The sequence below is a fragment of the Hydra vulgaris genome, chromosome 12 (assembly GCF_038396675.1).
Source record: "Hydra vulgaris chromosome 12, alternate assembly HydraT2T_AEP".
In the NCBI taxonomy this organism is placed as follows: Eukaryota; Metazoa; Cnidaria; class Hydrozoa; order Anthoathecata; family Hydridae; genus Hydra; species Hydra vulgaris.
The window spans coordinates 24,785,498-24,805,328 of record NC_088931.1 but is presented as its reverse complement, the minus strand read 5'-3'; the positions used below and the strand labels follow the sequence as shown (position 1 = coordinate 24,805,328).

Here is a 19,831-nt window from a genome sequence, read left to right as displayed (position 1 = left end):
GCAAATTTAATTCACCAGAATGTTTTTAACAACATTCTGAATGTTTTTAAAACATTCTGAATGTTTTTAACAATATAAACAATGTTTTTATTTTTATTTTTTTTTAATAAAATGTTTTTATTTTTAAATTTTTTAATAAAATGTTTTTATTTTTTTACTGTAAATCATGCGCGGAGTGTTGCTAAATCGACTATCTTATAGCCTGACTCGCAAGGGAGTGCTGCTATATCGACTGACAAATAACCTGACTCGCAACGGAGTGCTGCTACATCTACTATCTTTTAGCGTGACTCGCAAGGGAGTGCTGCTACATCGACTAAGGGTTTGGTTGGGGCAGGCAGTCTATCAATTAATTAAAAAAAAAAAATCCGGTCTTGCATTTTAACTTTTACTTTTTGTCAACAAAATATGGAAGAAAACTTTCAGACAACATATAAGTGTATACATATATATATATTTATATATATATATATATATATATATATATATATATATATATATATATATATATATATATATATATATATATATATATATATATTAGAGCAGGCCAAAAAGACAAAACTTTATGAAAATTGCATATGCCTGCAAAAAATATGATCCTTTACACATAAGAATAAAAACTATTAAAAAAAGGAAAAAACATTGAATGCTGTCAAGTTTGATTTGAATGTTTTAATTTTTAGCCTAAAATATGTCAAAATTGTTAATTTAAATGTTATTTATTTAAAATAAAATTATTTTCAAACTTTAAAGGTTTGAAAATAACTTTATTTTAAATAAATAACATTTGCGCCCCATTCCTATGAATTATTTTTTAAACATTTTCCATTGTCTTCTATGTTATAAAAACACATTTCTGCCTGTAAAAAAGTTTATATTTCTGCAGCATCTTATAAATTCCTTATGCATGATGCTTAAATTGTACTTTTTTAAAGTAAAGTTTCTTTAATGAGGCAATTTGATTTTAGTAATTGTAAAATGTTTATGAAATAAAGTTTCCAAAATGACCTAAAGAATAATAAAAATGATGATGGCATCTGAGCCAGAGAAGAGTTTTTATAAATTTGTATTGCAAATGTTTCAAAGAATTTTAATCTCAGATTCTTTATTAAAACTGAATTTTAATAAGTCGTCAATCCTGCCTATTCATTCAGTTTTCATCATTTCACGCAGTGATCTTGTTCAACAAGGTTCGTGTTTCGAAGTTTTAATTTTAATAGTAAATAAAGATAGGTTTTTTTGATATATGAATATATATATATATATATATATATATATATATATATATATATATATATATATATATATATATATATATACAGGGGCAAACCCAGACCTGTTTTAGTACCGCTTTTTTTATGAGAAATAGAAAAAAAACTTTTAAATGCAGTAGTATATAAATAATTTTCAGTTTATTTTAGCTACCTCGTTTTTTCTTTAGGACAATAAAATGAATCAAAAAGAAATTTTTACATAACTACGTGACGTAACTATCCTATGGTTACTAACTGGACATAAGTTTTTAAAAAATGAATGTCGTTACAAAATTTAATTTTAATAACTTGTTGCAAAATTTTATAACAATAGAATGTATAAAAAATTTGCTTTTTCAAAAGATAGAGAGATTTTAAAATATCCATTCAGAGTAAAGTTAACTTTGGTTTTTTGGCAATAAAGAGTAAACTGCTTTTGATGATAAATAAATTAAAGTAAAAAATTTCTTTCCTAATAACTATCGCACAAGTTTAATTTTAGAATGAATTAACTTTTGATCTTTAGCTTGCTTTTTTAGTTTATGTAAGGAAAACGAAAAAACGAAGAGTAAACTTTTTCAGAAAGTTTTTTTACTTTTCAATATTGTTTTTGACTTAAATTATAAAAATAAAGATTTCAATAACTTAATAAATTTCTATTAAAATCTGATTAAAATAACCCATAGTAAATGCAATTTATTTATTAAACATTTTTTTAAATTATAGTTAATGATTAGGGTGGCTCTTAAAACAACATTTTTGAAAAAAACCTGTTCCTACCCCTTTACTTTGTTCTATATAATAGTAAAACACTAGGTTTAAAATTTTTTTGAACAAAAAATTATTTTAGGGGTAGCTCAAGACCCTTAAAAATTTGACTGGTCCCTAAAATTTTGAAAATAAATGTTCTTCTAAAGTATGTCAACCTGGTACTCAAAAGAAGCAAAATTATATAAAAACTTTAAAAACAGTAACCACTTTACAAAAAAAGCATGTTTAAAAAAATTATTTTTTTTTAACTTGAAAAAAATGACTTTTTTTATTTTCAGCTTAAAAACAATAGTTTTTATGCATTTATTTAAGAAAAAAGTTATTTTTTCTTAAATAAATGCATAAAAACTAGAACTTTTATTTTCAAAATTTTTAAGTTGCTTTAAGAGCCACCCTATTAATGATTAAAAAAATATATTTAAAAGAATATGTTTTATAAAATATAATATGCTTTTTAATCTAAAAATACAACATTTTTTAAATTATGTTTACCGTAATTATCTCTTCTTTAATTATCTTTAATTTAAAAGGCGCCTTAAAATCACTTTAAAAATTATTAACCTTCAGTAAAAGTTAAATGAACAGATTTGTAATACAGATTAGTAAAAGTTAAATGAACATTTAAATCAAAATTTTAAAATTAAAATAATAGTAAAAAAGTTTATTAAATGCTTATTTTTTTTTATTCGAATAGTTTGTTAAAAATGTTTATTAAATGCTTATGTTTTTAGTTCAAATACAAGACGTAAAACTATTTTGTTAATTTTACAAATATTACGCGATTTAATATATGTAAATATTATGTAATGTAAATATTGATTACAAATTGTTTAAAGTATTTAAATATTTAATTACTAATTATTTAAAACATTAATAACTACTAAAATTATATTTACTAAAATATAGTTAATAAATGTTAAAAATACTTTAAACAATTTTCAATAATTATTTACTGATAGCGTGGTATTTGCAACAAAAATGTTTATTAAAGTCTTAAGTAAAATAGCTTTCTTATTGTATCTAAAGTAACATCGTCTACCAGTAAATTCATATATTCTAAAAAATGCCTTTAAATCTATTCCTTATTATAGGACAAAACTAAACGAGATAAGCATAAATGATTATTGAAAAAATGATTAAAAATTGTTGCAGCACCTGTTTAACCAGGGGAGAAGGAGGGGGAGGAGGACTCAAAAACATCCCCACCCCCTTAACGTTGCCGGAAAAAAAGTAGTATCCCCAAATAAAGTCTGGGTTCTTGACTGATATATATACGACACGATATATATATGACACACACATATACATATGTGTGTGTGTGTGTGTGTGTGTGTGTGTGTGTGTGTGTGTGTGTGTGTGTGTGTGTGTGTGTGTGTGTGTGTGTGTGTGTGTGTGTGTATGAATATATATATATATATATATATATATATATATATATATATATATATATATATATATATATATATATATATAGAGAGAGAGAGAGAGAGAGAGAGAGAGAGAGAGAGAGAGAGAGAGAGAGAGAGAGAGATTAAGTGATCGCGAATTGAAAATTCCGTAAAAGTTTCTAGTCTTTAAATTTTGTTTTTCTTGAAAACCATTTTTGCAAGTTTTTTTCAGACTATTCATAATAGTTTGACAAGTTGTTGATTTTAGAAGTTCATGCATGTAAACATTTCTTAAGTTTTGTAATTTTTCTAGATTCAATAAAATTTTGGGATTTTTTATGATTATTGTTTAGTTATGTTTATAAATTATGTTTATAAATTAAAGTGTGTAAATTATAGAAATTTTGTGTTAAGATACATTATAAAATAGTTTGTAATTATAAGTAACAACACTTTTCTTGTCTTTTTTATTATAGATTATTTAATAATTATTTATATTATTATTTATTTATCTAATTTATTGTGAATAAAAAGGATATGACATTAAAAAAGAAGTTGTGGTTTTAAATTCTCCAAATAAAAAAAATAACGATTACTTATTTGCCAAGCCATGTACGCATATATTTACTTTAAATGACTTTTGTTTTTATGGTTTTAAAGTGCATTTCGATGACAGTGTTAAATATAAAACATAATTAAATAATAAACTTAATCAATACGAATTTTTATTTAAAAAAAATATAGCGAAATAAACTTATACATCAGAGTTAATATTATCACTTTATCTTTCTAAATCTGATTTGTTAATAGAGAAAGGTCGATACGATTTGCGTTGGCAGATTTTTTTTGTTTTTCCGGATAGCGATAAGAAGTAGCAGATAGTTCTTATTTTATCTTTATACCATGCATTCATAGTAGGGTTTTGGTCAAATTTCTCAATGCTGCATCCTTTTTCTCCTATTCGTAAAAGAGATTCAAGACAATCACAAGATAGTTTGTTTCTCCAATCTGATTTTACTCTATTAATGCAGAAAAACATACGTTCTACTTTAGCGTTTGTAAATGGACAAAGTAAAAGCAACTCAAATGCGTCTAACACATTTCTGCATTCAGCAATAATTATATCTGATGTAAATATTTTTTTCCACATTTTCAAATAATATTCACCTAACAAATTTTTTAACATTGGAAAAACAACTTTTTAAAGCAATCCACTCAATAAAAGTTTCATCAGTTTCACACCACTTTCAATAACGAATTTTTTAACATTGGAAAAACAACTTTTTAAAACAATCCACTCAAGAAAAATTTCATCAGTTTCACATTTTTTAGGTGGTCTTTAAAATGAAACCACTTCTGCTATTTATTTATCACCAAATGTAATCATCGGGTTCATTGATCAAAAAGATTTGTCCAAAAGAAAAATTAAATTACAGAATAAAGGAGATACGTTAATATCTTTGAAACGTTAATCTATACTAGTTGTTAAACTATTCATTATATCAGTATTAAATGATTTGCACCGATGCATTAGTTTTATTAAAATTGTCTAAAGGAATGTTTTGATAACTAAAGTTGCCATCTTTTTTGACTATACTTTCAATTAATTTTTTGTAGTTTGTTAAAATAGTTTGCTATGTTGAAATATTGCCTAACGAACTATTCATGAGAACTTTAAGTTTTTCCATTGTCCAATTAAATTGCTGCACCCTGCGGACAGCTTTTATTGGATCATATAAATTTTGCTGGAAGCTAACACTCAAGTGTCTCAATGGAGCAAGAACATCTAGATAAACAGATAAATGTGTTACAAGAATATCACAAGAGATGGATTTTCCAAACTTTTAAAAACCCCTTTAATTCAGCTTTTTTCGACGGCTGAGAATCTGTTTGGCTAAGAGACTTTACATGAGAAATATATGCTCCATAATTATCTAAAGCTATTTTCACTACATTTCATTTATCATCCAGCCAATGAGTATCGTATGATTTTGCTGGTTTAGGAACGTATTTTTCCCAGGCTTCTGATAAAAGTTTCGATTCTCATAAACGTTTTGGCGATTGCTCATAAAGACAATATAACTTTAGTAAGAAATTTTCACAATTTGCAAACGCAATAAATTTTTCAAAAGTATTTTTTAATGCAAGCTCGAGACGATGGTTAAAACAAGGTATTACTTAAAGCCGTGGAAATCTTTTTAGATAATGCTCCTAAACCTGAATGAAGACCAACATTTATGCTAACTCCTTCTACGTTTAACCCTTAGAGTTTTTTAGTCATATCATTTAGTCCAACTCTTGCAAATGTTTGTTCTAGACAGATTTGTAAATCACAGACATTACCATTTTCAGGGCTTTCAACCGACAAAAGTTTAACGCATGGACTGCCCTCAAAGAAATACAACACGTACATTAATTCCTGTTCAAGTGTAGCAATATCACAACTGCTATCACTTAAAATTGAGTAATATTTCAACTTTATAGAATCATTTCTGAAAGAATCTTAGACAATAATATCGATGTAATCTGTAAAAATACCAGCAGCTCGATTAGTTGAGTAACTATTACCAAGATCAATGCCGCTTTTTTTCAATCAGCTCTAGCCAATCAGGAAAATCGGAAAATGGACATTTTTTTTGCCAAGTAGTAAACTTCAATGAATTTCTTCCTAAGTGAGTCATAATTTTTTTCACCCATTTCCGGTAGCCCTTTTCTAATATCAGTGTTTTTATTTATATATTCTTTAAAACATTCTGCATCCAATTTCCTCCGATTATCGATGAGATGTGTTCCTTATGTTATTTACTATTGCAATGACTTCTTACACTGTCTTTTTTAATTGACCAGAGTTCCAGAGCGAATCCATGAAATAGAAAATTTTTTAATGTTTTTAATACGAGATTCATATTGCTTGCAAAGCAATATGAATCTTGCAACATCATTTCTCTCTATAATCTTGCAACATCATTTCTCTCTATAATCTTGCAACATCATTTCTCTCTATAATCTTGCAACATCATTTCTCTCTATATCATACTCAAACTTTAAATTAAATTCTTTTTCCCATTTCAAAACAGTATCTAATTTACAATGGCTATCTTTAGTTTTTAGTAAGAAAAATGATGCCATATTTTTAAATATTTAATTCGCTTGATCTAGTACGCTTTCAATTTAATATAGGCCTTTAATTTTAAAAGTTTTTAAAAGTTTTGAATTCGCTCAAAATGGTTGTAAATTGGAACGTCATTTTATAAATTAAAACCATTAAAGTCTCAATGCCATAGTTATGGAATAGTTTCTTTTATTTTTTACCCCTTTACTACCATCATAAAATTTTTGCAGACTTATAATAACTAAATGTCACTTACAATAACAAATAATACCACACTGGAATATTCTGGCCATGTTATGTATTGTAAGCGTTATAAACAATATTTTATTTTGCTTTTTTTAATATATGTTGTTTTTTGGTATCGTTTTTTTCATTCCAATTATTATTTATTTAAATATTTATTTTTTATTATTAATATTTTTAATTATATTATACTTACTGGTGTAAGTATACAACATGGACCCCATGCCTATGGCTGTAGAGAGGGGTCAGGGAGTATATTAAGATGGGTATATGAGAGGGGGTCAGGGGGTATATTGTCCCGGGGCCTTTTATTCTTAGCCCATTTTGGAGGCTACAGTTAAATGTTGCTAACTGAGTCTAACAGTGGGAAAAACAAGTGATGCATTTAAAAATAATTACCTGAAGATGTTATTACATCTATATTATTTATAAAAATAACTACCTGAAGTTGTTGGAGTGTTTTAGTTGGAGAAATTTATTAAAAGCAGAGCCATTACTAGGCTGCCCTCTTAATCAGGTGGGGGGGGGGCAGGAAAATTAGGGAAACTTTTTCAAATTTTAGAGGGCCATTTACTAAATTTGAGGATTTTTTTTTTTTCAAATTTCCTAATAATTGAAGGTTTTTAAAATTTTGGGGCCGTAATGACAGGTTTTGAGGGAGTGTTCTGCCTCCTATGCTATGGCACTGATTAAAAGAAGAGGGATGTTTTGAAGGAAAAATCTCTTTATATTTCTATGATAAAAAAAGTTTTAACATAATTTTTTTTTAATACATTACTATATTTTATTATAGAAAGGAATATAAAATCAGAGATTGCAATCTAATATCAAGAGCCCTTTTGCTTCATATAAGAGATTTAGTATTAGTTAAATAATTTCCATATTTCTCTTATTTTAAGTTTATTTATAGAAACTTGTAAGTTTTCCATAAATAAAAGGAATGTTTTAAGTTTCCTTTAATTTGAAAATGATAAAAGTTTTTTTTCTGCAAGCATTTTTGATGTAAAGTGAATTTTATGTTATTGAAAATTAATAATTATTGAAATATTGAAAATAAAAATAATTTTTTTTAAACTTTAACGAATTTTACATAAAAGTATAAAAATTTTTTCTAATTTTCATCATATTTTAGTATACATACATGAATAAATAACTAACTAGTAAATAATCAGTTTCATAAATAATTATCAACAATTTTGATAAACTATAAATAATAAGTAAGCAAATAATATTACTATTACTATTATATTTACATTACAGATATTGATTTGAAATTTAAATTTAAGTAATATTTGTTGGTTTTTACAAAATATGAACGGTTCAATCCGAATTCACAAATATACAGTATTTTATTTCTTTTTTATTTCGAGTAAACTAACTGAAAATCTAAAATAAAAGCACACATAAGTTTTTCAGTGTAAGAAGTTTTTTCAAATTTTAAATAGTATTAAATTATAAAGAAATATTGTCATTACGTGCACTAATTGTTTTAAAGCCATTAAGATAATTTATTATTGCATAAATAATAGATATTTTGTTATATTTTTATCAATCCTCTTTCTAGTATGTGACGTGATATTATTTTTAAAGAAAATTTCTGAGTTAACAATTTAGGTTAACTACGCTGCAATAAAAATTTAGATAAAGTTATTTTTTTGTCATGTCACACTAATAAAATAACCACTCCCTTCACCATTTAACATTTAGTGATTATTAATAAAGGAGAATAATACAATTTAAAATTCTTCAAATCTATAGCTTTTTTTCAGCTAAGAAAGTCACAAATATACTAGATAATGTTATTTTTTTAAATAAACGCTAACTAAAAAACCTAAAATTGCTTTTTAATGTGACAACTTTGTTTCTGCTATGCAGCAGAAATTTCTGTGAAATTTCAAATTTGCTTATAAATAAATAAAATTTCTGTTTAATTTTGTTAAATCTGTACTAATAATGGAAAATTACTCCATAAAGATGTGGGAATTTTGAAAAACAAAAACAGTGAACACAAATTCATCATATTGGCTGGCATTGTGTGTTTTTAGTTACAAAGAACCATGTTAACTTTAATGAAATTTTTTTAAAAAAGTACTATAATATTTAGTGATGTCCTCATGGCAAAGATCAATTGAGACTAATGATAGAGTCTAATTTATGTATATAAAGGTTATATATATTATTATTAGGTATGCAATTTACATATATAAGGTGTGCCTATGCACCAGTTTGGTTTGGCTTATTAGCCAATGTCGATGCAATGACCAATGCAGATTAATCAACCAATGTCATCGGTAGTTTAATCGGTTGCTGGTTTCCAATGGCATAGGCTAGTATGTCGAGTCACTGCTGATGTATAGGTACATGTTATGTATGTATTTTACATTCTTAATATTATTATAATACCCTTATATAAATATATTAAAACCTATTATTAGTTACAATCGGTCTTTGCTATCGGTACATCATATAATGTACTATAATTCATTGGTACTATAATTAATAGAATCAGCAATGAGAGCTGTTAAAAAGCCAATGGTGGTTTCAAGAGATAAACTAAATTGCTTAGTAACTTGTTAGAAAACTTTCTATAGAAATCTTCAAATTTATTCTGTTATGAATATTTTATGTATAACCTTTTAAAGTAGTATGTTTATAAAAATTCTGTGTGTTTATAAGAATTCTAGTATGTTTATAAAAATTCTGGTATGTTTATAAAAATTCTGATGTTAAAAAAATACTTGATATGAGTTAATAAATTTCATTTAATCTGCAGATCTGTAGTTTTGTTTTTTAACTGTATTAGTTCTGTTCTTTTATTGTTTTTTTGTTTTTTTTTGAACTAATATAATTTTTATGTATTTAGGTAATTTTATAAAGATTATAGTTTATGAATTAATATCAAGACTTTTATTTACTTGATAAAAGCGTCATCGCTATTGTATGAGATGATACTACTAATCTTTTTATTATTATTTAATGTTAAAGCTTTTGTTTTTATATATATTTCCAAATAAAGAAAACACTGTAAATGCATTTAAAAAAAGTTTAATGTCATTTTTTGAATGAGAGCTATTAAAAAGAAATTTGAATTTTTTAAACACTCATAGCTGTTTAAAAGATATTTTTAAAAGATATAAATGGTGTTGTTTGAATGATGAGAGCCTCAATGGATATATATTATTTAACTTTTTTTTAATGTTGGTAACATTATTTGGTTATTTAACATACAAAAAAAAAGTTTTTGTAATCTTTTTAAAAAAAATTTTTCATTTTCAGTTTTTAACCTTTAATAATTTTAAAAGTTAATATATTTTATTCCTATATATATATATATATATATATATATATATATATATATATATATATATATATATATATATATATATATATATATATATATATATATATATATATATATATATATATATATATATATATATATATATATATATATATATACATATATATATACATATATATAATTGTTAACTCTGCCTTGTGATTTATAAATTAAATCAGATGTCTCCTGATTTTTCAAATCTACCATCTCTTTTTATGCCTAGTTTTCTTTATTGTATGTGGCTCATTTAAATCAAATCAAATCTAATCAAAATTTCTAGCAAAAAATATTTTTTTAGCAAAATTTTTTCCTTGTATTCAATAATAACTCAATACTGTACTTTGAAAAAAAAAAATTTTTTAGTATATGTAGAAATTGTAAAATATCTTTTTTTTTTCATACTATGTATGTGTGTATACATAACACACAATTAACATAAGCATCAGTCTACAGAAAAGTAAATACTGTGAAATGTTTTGTTTACATAATAGGCTCCTAAAATCTAGTTAAAACAAATGTAATGTTAAACAAACATTCAGTAAACAATTTTGCTATATTTAAAATGTAATTGTTTGAGCAACATTGGTTGCTGAAAGAGTGAATGTTCTGCTACAAATAAAAGATTGTTTTTTGCTAAAATCAGAACAGGATTTTATGAAAACAAATAATTTATTTTATTTATATTGATATTTTAATATAGGGTATATATTCATTTTAAATTTAGAAACTTATTAAGTTTTGATATAACACATGATAAGCTACTTGATCAGTTAAATTTAAAAAAAACTGATAATATTTCAAATCAAAAAGTTCCATTACTTTTATTTGTTTAAAAAATTTCCTGTATTGTGTAAATCCTTTGTTTAAAATTATGATTGTAATCATTCATTTTTTGGGACAGTTAATATTTACTTTAGTCTAATAAATACTTCCTATAAACTAATCTACAATAAAATTCTATTATGATTGACTTGTTTCTGATAAATGTTTATACTACCTAATTTTTTTATATATAACTGAAAATATCTAAACCATTTTAATGAATTAATCTGAGCTGTTATCTATGTGTAAAAAATAAATTTTTTTAGAGTGTCTTTAAAGTTTTTGTTTTATTTTATAAATTATAAAAACAATTTTTTTGTTGTTGTTGGTGATGATGATTGTTAGCTATTGATTTATTATTTTTAAAATCTAAGATTTATCCTATTTGATTGCACAAAATACTTTATTTTTATTATAAACATATATAATAATGTTATCAAATAATATCAATATAAATTCTTTTGAGTATTTAATACTATTAGTTCGTAAGATGTGAATTGTTTTGCAACATAGGCACCCATTATGTTTTTTTTAAATAAAAAAAAAGAAAATCTTTAGTAAGGTTTGCTTTTGTTTTTAATATTGTTAGCTCATAAAACACTATTTAGTATAATGTATTACAGCTGACAAACAGACTGGAGTTTTAAAACATAAAAAAAAAATGTCTAATGTTTGACCCTTATATACAACCCTTGAAATGCGATATGAGAAAGGTATTTTTTGTTTTTATATTTATGCATATTATTTTATATTTAGCAGCTTAAAAGCAAATAAGTTTAAAAAATTTTTTATATTGAATTTATGTTATAAATATGCGTGTTTTTTTGTTGTTATTTTTTTTTTAATTAATTTTTTTAATTAACATTAGGTTTAAATCAAAATGCCTTAATATATATTTTAATCAGATTTTGAAAAATTTAACCATTTAATACTTTTACAGTTAAAACATCCCTTATAAGTTATCTTATTTATAACTATAAAAGAAATTATTTTATAGTTAGTCTTGATACATTTATCATCAAAAAACAGATGTTTATTGTGGTTTTTTATATTTTAATATATAACAAAATCATTTTTAAGATTTATATATTTATATGTTTATATAATTTTTAGATTATTGATTATATTAGGAGTTTAAATTATTATTTTATTTACAAAATGATATATTTTTATTGGAACAATATGTTTGCTTTAATCCATAATGATACATTTTATATATAAGTTGAGTATTGATGTTTGGAATAAAAATTATTTTTTATATATTTATTATTAGATATATTTATTATTTATGCTATAATTTAATATATGTTGTTTTATTTTACATTATATTTATTATATTTAGTTAAATTTTGTATTTTATCTTTAATTTATGTATGTTTAATTTTGTGAAATGATATTTTGAGTTGATAAATTAAAAGTGACAAAAAAATTAAAAGTTACTAAAGTTGATTGCATAGTCAAGTTTAAAAAAACCAACAAAAAAAAATTTTTTTATCAATGCAAATATTTAATTTTTTCAACATGGTTTCAATTTCATTGTTACGAAAATACTTTTACAATTTTTTTTATTTACTCAAATTTAAATCTTATAAAAATGGTAGACGATTTGATTTGCATTCTACTTGAAGCAATCAAGTAATGTGTTACTTTTTATTTTTCTGAGTAGTTATTATACCTTCTCAAATATACCTCTGTATATCTTTAAGGTTTTTATATGCAAACTATATCTTAATGCTAAACTAAAAAAAAAAAAAAAAATCATTGTTCAACATTACAATTAATGATCTGTTAAAATAGTTTTTAAGTTGGATTTTATTAAATGAAAGTTTTCTTAGACCAGATATTTTATATTAAAAAAATGCAGTGAATCTTAAGAAATTAAACAATCATTTTAATGCGTATATTTTATTAATAACCTGAAATTTAGAATAAAATAGACCTAAATAACTTTTTGTTGATAGTGTATGATAATATGATGTTATCTGTAAATCTATTTAAATTTAACGCTATTAAATTTTAGGAAAGACCCATCTATGCTTATGGACCCAAATTTAGTTGCTGTGAAACCTGATCCAGATGCTTCTTGCCTTGATATATCAAATGCATGTCATAACTCTTTTACTCGTACTAATTTTAAACAGAAGCTTCAAAGAGAACATCTCATTGAACTAGAGCGAAAAGAACAAGTTCGCAAATTCCTTACAGAACAGGAAAATCAAAAATCAAATATAAAGAAATTTTTTAATGTATCATCATCGATTCCATTCTCTACTCCAAAAGAAGATTTTTCTCCTATTAAATCTTTACCAAGCAATCTTCCAACAAGTGTACTTAAGGTAATATTTTGTAGAATTTTGTTTTGGTGTTGCTTATAATTTCAAATCAAAATTATAGTTATTTTAAAAATATTATAAGGTTAATTAAAAAGTTTTATTTTAGGTCATTTTTTAAATGAGAAATATTTTGTAAAAAAAAATTTGTTTTTGCTTTAAATGTTTTCCACAAAGATTGAGTTTTTTCCATCAATATTTTGTAAAAAATGCTTTAACTCTTTCTTTTTCTCTTTTCTATGTATGTGTGTGTGTGTGTGTGTGTGTGTGTGTGTGTGTGTGTGTGTGTGTGTGTGTGTGTGTGTGTGTGTATAAATTTTAATATTACTCATGACATTGCACTTTGGTTTTGTAACAATTAGTAGTCTCTGAACCTTGTTGAATGAAAATTTTTTGAAAAAAACATTAGTATAGTCACTCCATCATGTTCATCGTTGATATGCAGAGCTTTAGTTGATATAATTAAAGCAGTAAGACCAGTGTAAAGGATGTTTTGAAATACTCAAATGCTGCATCGTTATTCTTTGATGGCCGGACAGATAAATACAAAAAACTATCATTTGTTGGTGTAAAGTTTTCTGTAATTACAAGTGAATAGGATAGAAAAATTCTACCAACATGATGGAGACTTCTAGACTGCTAGGTTGTGAAGAACTTCAACATTGCTTAACTAATTTGCTGAATTTGCTTTTGGTTTCTGATGGTCTCGCTAAATGTCCTGAAGTTTTAAATTTGCTTGGGAAATGTTGAAATATTGTAACATGTTTGGGCTTCAAATCTATTGTTTTTATTTTTAAAAACTTTTGTAAATGATGGTGTAGATCTTATCAACAACAATATCAATAACAAATTACGAAAAATTGCAGAAGTGAAAGAACTTGATAATCATGAATGTAAAGAATATGACAATTTGCAGAAAGTTCAAAGTATAACTTTAAACAACATAAAAGTTTAAATCTCCAATTATGTAATCTGTGGGTGGTGCACTATGTATGGCAGTCTATTAATCTGCTGTATAATAATGTAAAAAAACTATTTAAAAAAAAATAGACAAAAGAGAACTGTGTCTTGATGAATTTAAAAAAAAGAGGTAAATAATAAAAAAAACTAATTTAACCTTGTTAAGTTGTATAATATGTTCAATTATAGTACTATAATTAAATTTCTATGCTATAGCTTGTTAAATATAATTTTTATTGGAATGTTTGTATTGAATTATTGGCATTGTTGATTTATTTAAATTATGTTGTAGAGAATCATCCTACTGCAAAAAAATTACTGTTTCTAGAAATTAAAGCTGCGTTTCAAATTTATGATCAAAACAGACATCAAAATCAACACCTTTTCAAGATGTAATTGAGAACGTGAAAGTGTAATTAAGAAACGTAAGATGTAATTTAGAACAATGAAAGTTGTAAATAAGAAATTGTAAGATGTAATTGAGAAGATAAAAGTTGTAGTTGAGAAAAGTAGTCCTAATATACTTTATAATTTAAGGCTGGAAATAATAATATAGTATAAAATATAAAAAGTCATGAAAAAGGCATTTGAGGTTTAGGCGATTACTGGAAAAATCCTATTAAGTTTCAGTTAAAACTTTCTTTTATTTTTGTTTGTGAAAAATGTAATTGAGGTTTCAGATGAATAATAAATAAAACACAAATATTTTATTTACATAAAAATTTAAAATTTAAATTTAAAAAATGTCATAAAAATCATTGCAATATTCAGTTAAACACCAACCTGGGCGTCTTCTATATTTAAAATCGTTGCATAATGCACGATCGTATGTTGTACAGCGAGTGTACATGTCCTCCCATTATTGTATTTTTTGCCGCAGTAACAATTCTTTCTAAATACTGCATTTTTTGTTCCATAATCCCAGCACCGAATACAAGTGGAATGCGAATAACATTTTTAACGTTTATTTTTATATTGGACCAGAGAGCTTCCACTGAGTTAAGCATTAGGCTTTAGTGTCCTAAGCGTAACAACTGAGCCAGTGAATTTTCAAACACCCTTTCCAAACGAGTGTGACATGGAGCATTATCTGTTACGACAACCCAATCCTCTAAACGATTCCGGATTTAACCCACTGGTTAAACAAAGCCAACATCCGCTCGTTACAAGAATCTGCTTTAAATGATCCTCTGCGAGTTTCCATCATGGCAACCTTTTGAAGTAGATATTTTCATAATTGCTCTTTTCCCCTGTTTTGCACGTCCTTGCCTCAAAATAAAATTTAAATTCAATAAAATTTAAATTTCTGCTGCGGACCCAATTGTATGCTATCTTATATTTAACATCTAAAGTTTGTGCCAGATTCACCCAATCGTTGTTTCGCCCAGCACATTCAATTACTCTTCTTCTATCATTCAATGAAGATAAAACAATGTTTTCTTTCAACTTGTTCAGTTGTATGTATCTGATGTCTACAAATTGGACAAAGTGATTCTGGTTGTTCCAGAAGTCGTTGTAAACAAGTTTGGTGAAACAAATGCTTGCACAGATTCAATTTAATAGCAGGCTTTCTATTCATAGTGTATTGACAAATAACACAACGATCTTTTAATTCCATTACTGTATTGCTGGTGCATACAAATGCTAAATTTGATATTATTAACTTATTAAAATGCATGCCCAAGAAAATCTTTTATAATGACCTTTAAGCTTACATTGAGTTCACAATTACAAATAATGTATTCTCATTTACATATTACGATTTTTAATTACAACTTTTGTTTTTCAAATTACATATTGCGATTTCTTATTTACATGTTGGGTTTCTCAATTACATTTTAAAATTTCTTAATTACATGTGTTTCTTAATTACATATTGCAACTTCTAAATTACATGTTGTATTTCTCAATTACATCTTACTTTTCTTAATTACAACTTTCAAGTTCTCAATTACATCTTGAAAAGGTGTAGTCAGGGAAGTCAATAATTATGTTAATTGTCTACCAACAGAAGAATAAAAAGACCCTGTAGAGTTTTGGAAATATAACCTTAAATATTTTCCCTATCTGGCATGTTTGGCAAGTGAATATTTATATATTCCATCGAGCAGTGTAGCATTAGAGTGCATGTTTTCAACTGCTGGATTGATTGTCAATTCTGAAATTGTTGTGAAATAAGTTAGGTTTTTGATATAAATTTAATAAATATAATAATTGCAAACAAATATTGTATTTTTTATTTTCAATTGGTTAGCCAGCTTCATTTTTTAGTAGCCAGCGTCCACTAGTTTTACACGTGGCTAGCTGGCTATCCAGTTGTATTAGCAAGCCAGCCATGTGTCCTATTTACTGACGGCTGCTAAGTCTATTTATATGTGTATATATATATAAATAAAAATAGACTTGGCATGATATTGCAGGCTATTGCAGTATAAATCATTTGATATCTGATATTTTATGATATAAAAATCTGATATTTTAATAATTTATAATAACCAAATAAAAAAGAATTATTTTCCTTAAGTTTTAAAACCAGAAATTGTTTTATATAAAAATTAATTAAAAATAACTAAATTTAATTCACTATTATTTTCTTCTGATAAAACTTTTTGTGTTTTACAGGTGGAAACAAATCTACAAAACCCTACACAATATTATATAAAGCAACAACAAAAACGTCAAGTTAGAGAATATTTGACCAATCAGCAATTAAACAAAAATCATTCTATAATGCCTATTTCAGCACCTTCTGTGTTACAAAACTCTAACTTTAATACTCAATTTCCTTCCAATTTTCAGCCATCAGTATCACATTTATCGCCTAATAGTCCTGATACTGCAAGTTCAGTTGCTAGTGGAAGTGAGGTCAGTTAGTTTTTTGTGCAGTTTTTTAATTGTTATCTATCATTTTGAAGTAATGTTGCGATACTAATTTGTTTATACAACTTTTTTTTATAAAATCAGGTTGATAGTGTATTTGAAGACTTATTTGCGTGAGTTTTTTCTTTTTTTAAATTTTACTAATTTATTATATATTTGTTTGTTTATTACTTGATAAAAAAAATCTGTTATTTTAAAATTTTAAATGTTCTTTTATTTTTAGTAGCATTAGTATTATCTATGTAAAAATTAAAAATTATAAAATGAAATGAAAGGGAAATATATAAATATAAATCATCACTTAAAGATCATTTTTTTTCCTTGTGAACTTCTTTATTTGAATTAAGAAACAACAATTTACTATTGCAACAAAAAACAGCATCTTACTATTAAAAAAATTTCTACTTTAAAAAATAAACTACATAGTTGTTAACAAGTTTAGCATAACAATAACAATTCTCAAGACTTTTTGAATTAAAAACAACAACTATTTAAAAAAAAAACTTATATGATTACTGCAACTACTAACAAATTACTTTAAAAATGAATTTCTATTACATAAAGTTTTGTATTGTTTACAAAGAAAATCCGCAAACCTACCATCTGAAAACACCATTTTGCAGACCCACAATTTTCTCCACATTAGATTTTTATTAATAGTTTTGTTATATATTGATTTATACAAAATAAAATATTTTTTTATATTTTGATTATAATATAGTTTAAAATATTCAGACATGACAGTATGAGATGAACTTCTTTGTAATGATATTCTTTTTCATAGTTTTATTCACATATTATCAATATTTACATATTAATGCTGTTTCAATTAATATATTAGTTGGAACAGCATTTTAATGCAATAATTTTTGCAAAGCATACTATTAGAAAAATATTACAAATTATTTAAAATATTATGAATATATATTGGAATATTGTGGTGCAAAAAGAGTTACTATTCATTTTTGGGCAACAAACTAGCTCTTTTTTCATCAAAAATTTTTCCTGCCTCTGAGAATAGTCTCATTCCAAATGTTACTTAAATTTTAAATAATTAAAAAGTATAAGAGTTTAAATTAATTTAAGTATAAAGTATTTCAATTTTAACCTAAATGGAAAGATAGAAAACAAAGAAACAATTTTAAATTTAAATATTATGCAGCTTAAAACTTTTAATAAATAAAATTACAAGAAACAAATAAAAACAACACAAGATATCAAAATAAAAAAGATAACAAAACAAATAAGATAATAAATAAAAATAACAATAGATTTAAATGAAACAAGAATCAAATTAATAAAATATTTATATTATAGGTTATAAATATATATTATATAGGCACAATGCCAAGGTGCAGGCTTTCACTTCTATCTTAAAGGCAAAAAATTACATAAATATAATTCTTGTTCTAGCCTGAATTTATTGACAATTTCAATAAATCTGTTTCCAACCCGAATTTAAATTTTCCAATCCGGTACACCCCTAATATATATATATATATATATTTATTTTTTTTTTTTTCAAAAAACTAAAAGTATGAAAATTTAAATATACAACAAGTATATTAAATTAAAATTATTTAAATTTAAATATACATATAATATATAAAATGTGTATATTATATGTATAATATATATATATTTTATACATATAAATATAAAATATATAATATACATATAATAAAATACATAATATACATATAATATATAAAAATATATAATATACATAATATATATATACATTAAAATATATACTTAAAAATATATATATATATATACATAAAAAAATATAATATATAAAAAATTAAAAGTATTTAAATTTAAATATATAACAAATAAATTTTTTTTTTTTTTAACCTTGCTTAAAATTTAATGTTTATTTGTTTGTTTTTGATTTTCATATGCTTAATTATTTTCTGTTTGTTTGTTTGTTTTTTTACGAAAATAAAATTTGTTAAACAGCCTTTAAAAACTATAATCTTAAATTTTTTTATTATTATGTTACAATAATTGCCTATAAAAATTTATAATAGTTTTTAAATTATGTAATTTTAGATTGGATAATAGTGTTGATCAGGATTTTTCTATATTTTCTGATAGCATGTTTTCAACAACAGTAAGATGTTTTTCACAAATTTTCAATAAATTTTCAATTAAAGATTTCAAATAATCATTAATTATATTGATAACAATTAAATAACTTTTCTTTTCTTTTTTTTCGCTCTAAAGCTTCCAACAGGAAATAACATCTTTAATGCTTTTGCAACAGAAAATAATCAAGAGGAGGTAGTTTTTTTTATTTTAGTATTAAACAAAAGGGTTTTTTTTCCCTTCTATTCATGGTTTTTAAAAGATCTTATGAAAATAATGCTAAAAAGCTGTTTAATCAATTTATATTGTGCTTTAGAGCAGGGTTTTTTATATAATGCAATCATTTCTATTTTAGATTAAAGAAAAAGTCTCAACTTCGTGTCCCGTTAAACAAGGTAAATTTTTCTTTGGTTTAAAAAAATATATTAACTTTCTGACATTTAATTTTTGACACTTTGTTTTTGATGCATGCTTCAATATATTTACTGTTATAAGGTCTGTATATTAAGCTAGCGAAAGATAAAATTATTTGCTAAATAATATGGCATAATTAGGTAAAAACCAGGGGTGGGTAGCCAGAACTGTGACAGATATAGGTTTTTGCTCGGAGACAGCTGTAAAAAACTGCTGGCTCCTTG

General features: G+C 24.4%; 1 protein-coding gene across 3 annotated transcripts in view; it reads left to right on the top strand.

Moving 5' to 3' along the window:
• LOC100199984 (microphthalmia-associated transcription factor) overlaps positions 1–19,831 on the top strand; it is a 34,998-nt gene that overhangs the window by 3,600 nt on the left and 11,567 nt on the right. Inside the window, exons 1-7 of one of the 3 annotated variants that reach the window (XM_065812658.1) lie at positions 11,413–11,645; positions 12,953–13,268; positions 16,845–17,087; positions 17,187–17,215; positions 19,158–19,218; positions 19,332–19,388; positions 19,549–19,588. In XM_065812658.1, coding sequence (XP_065668730.1) covers positions 12,966–13,268; positions 16,845–17,087; positions 17,187–17,215; positions 19,158–19,218; positions 19,332–19,388; positions 19,549–19,588 — 733 coding nt within the window. In that variant the 5' untranslated portion in view covers positions 11,413–11,645; positions 12,953–12,965. Of the gene's footprint in view, positions 1–11,412; positions 11,646–12,508; positions 12,568–12,952; positions 13,269–16,844; positions 17,088–17,186; positions 17,216–19,157; positions 19,219–19,331; positions 19,389–19,548; positions 19,589–19,831 lie in introns of those variants that run through there. The other 2 variants (XM_065812657.1, XM_065812656.1) reach the window with 2 other exon arrangements.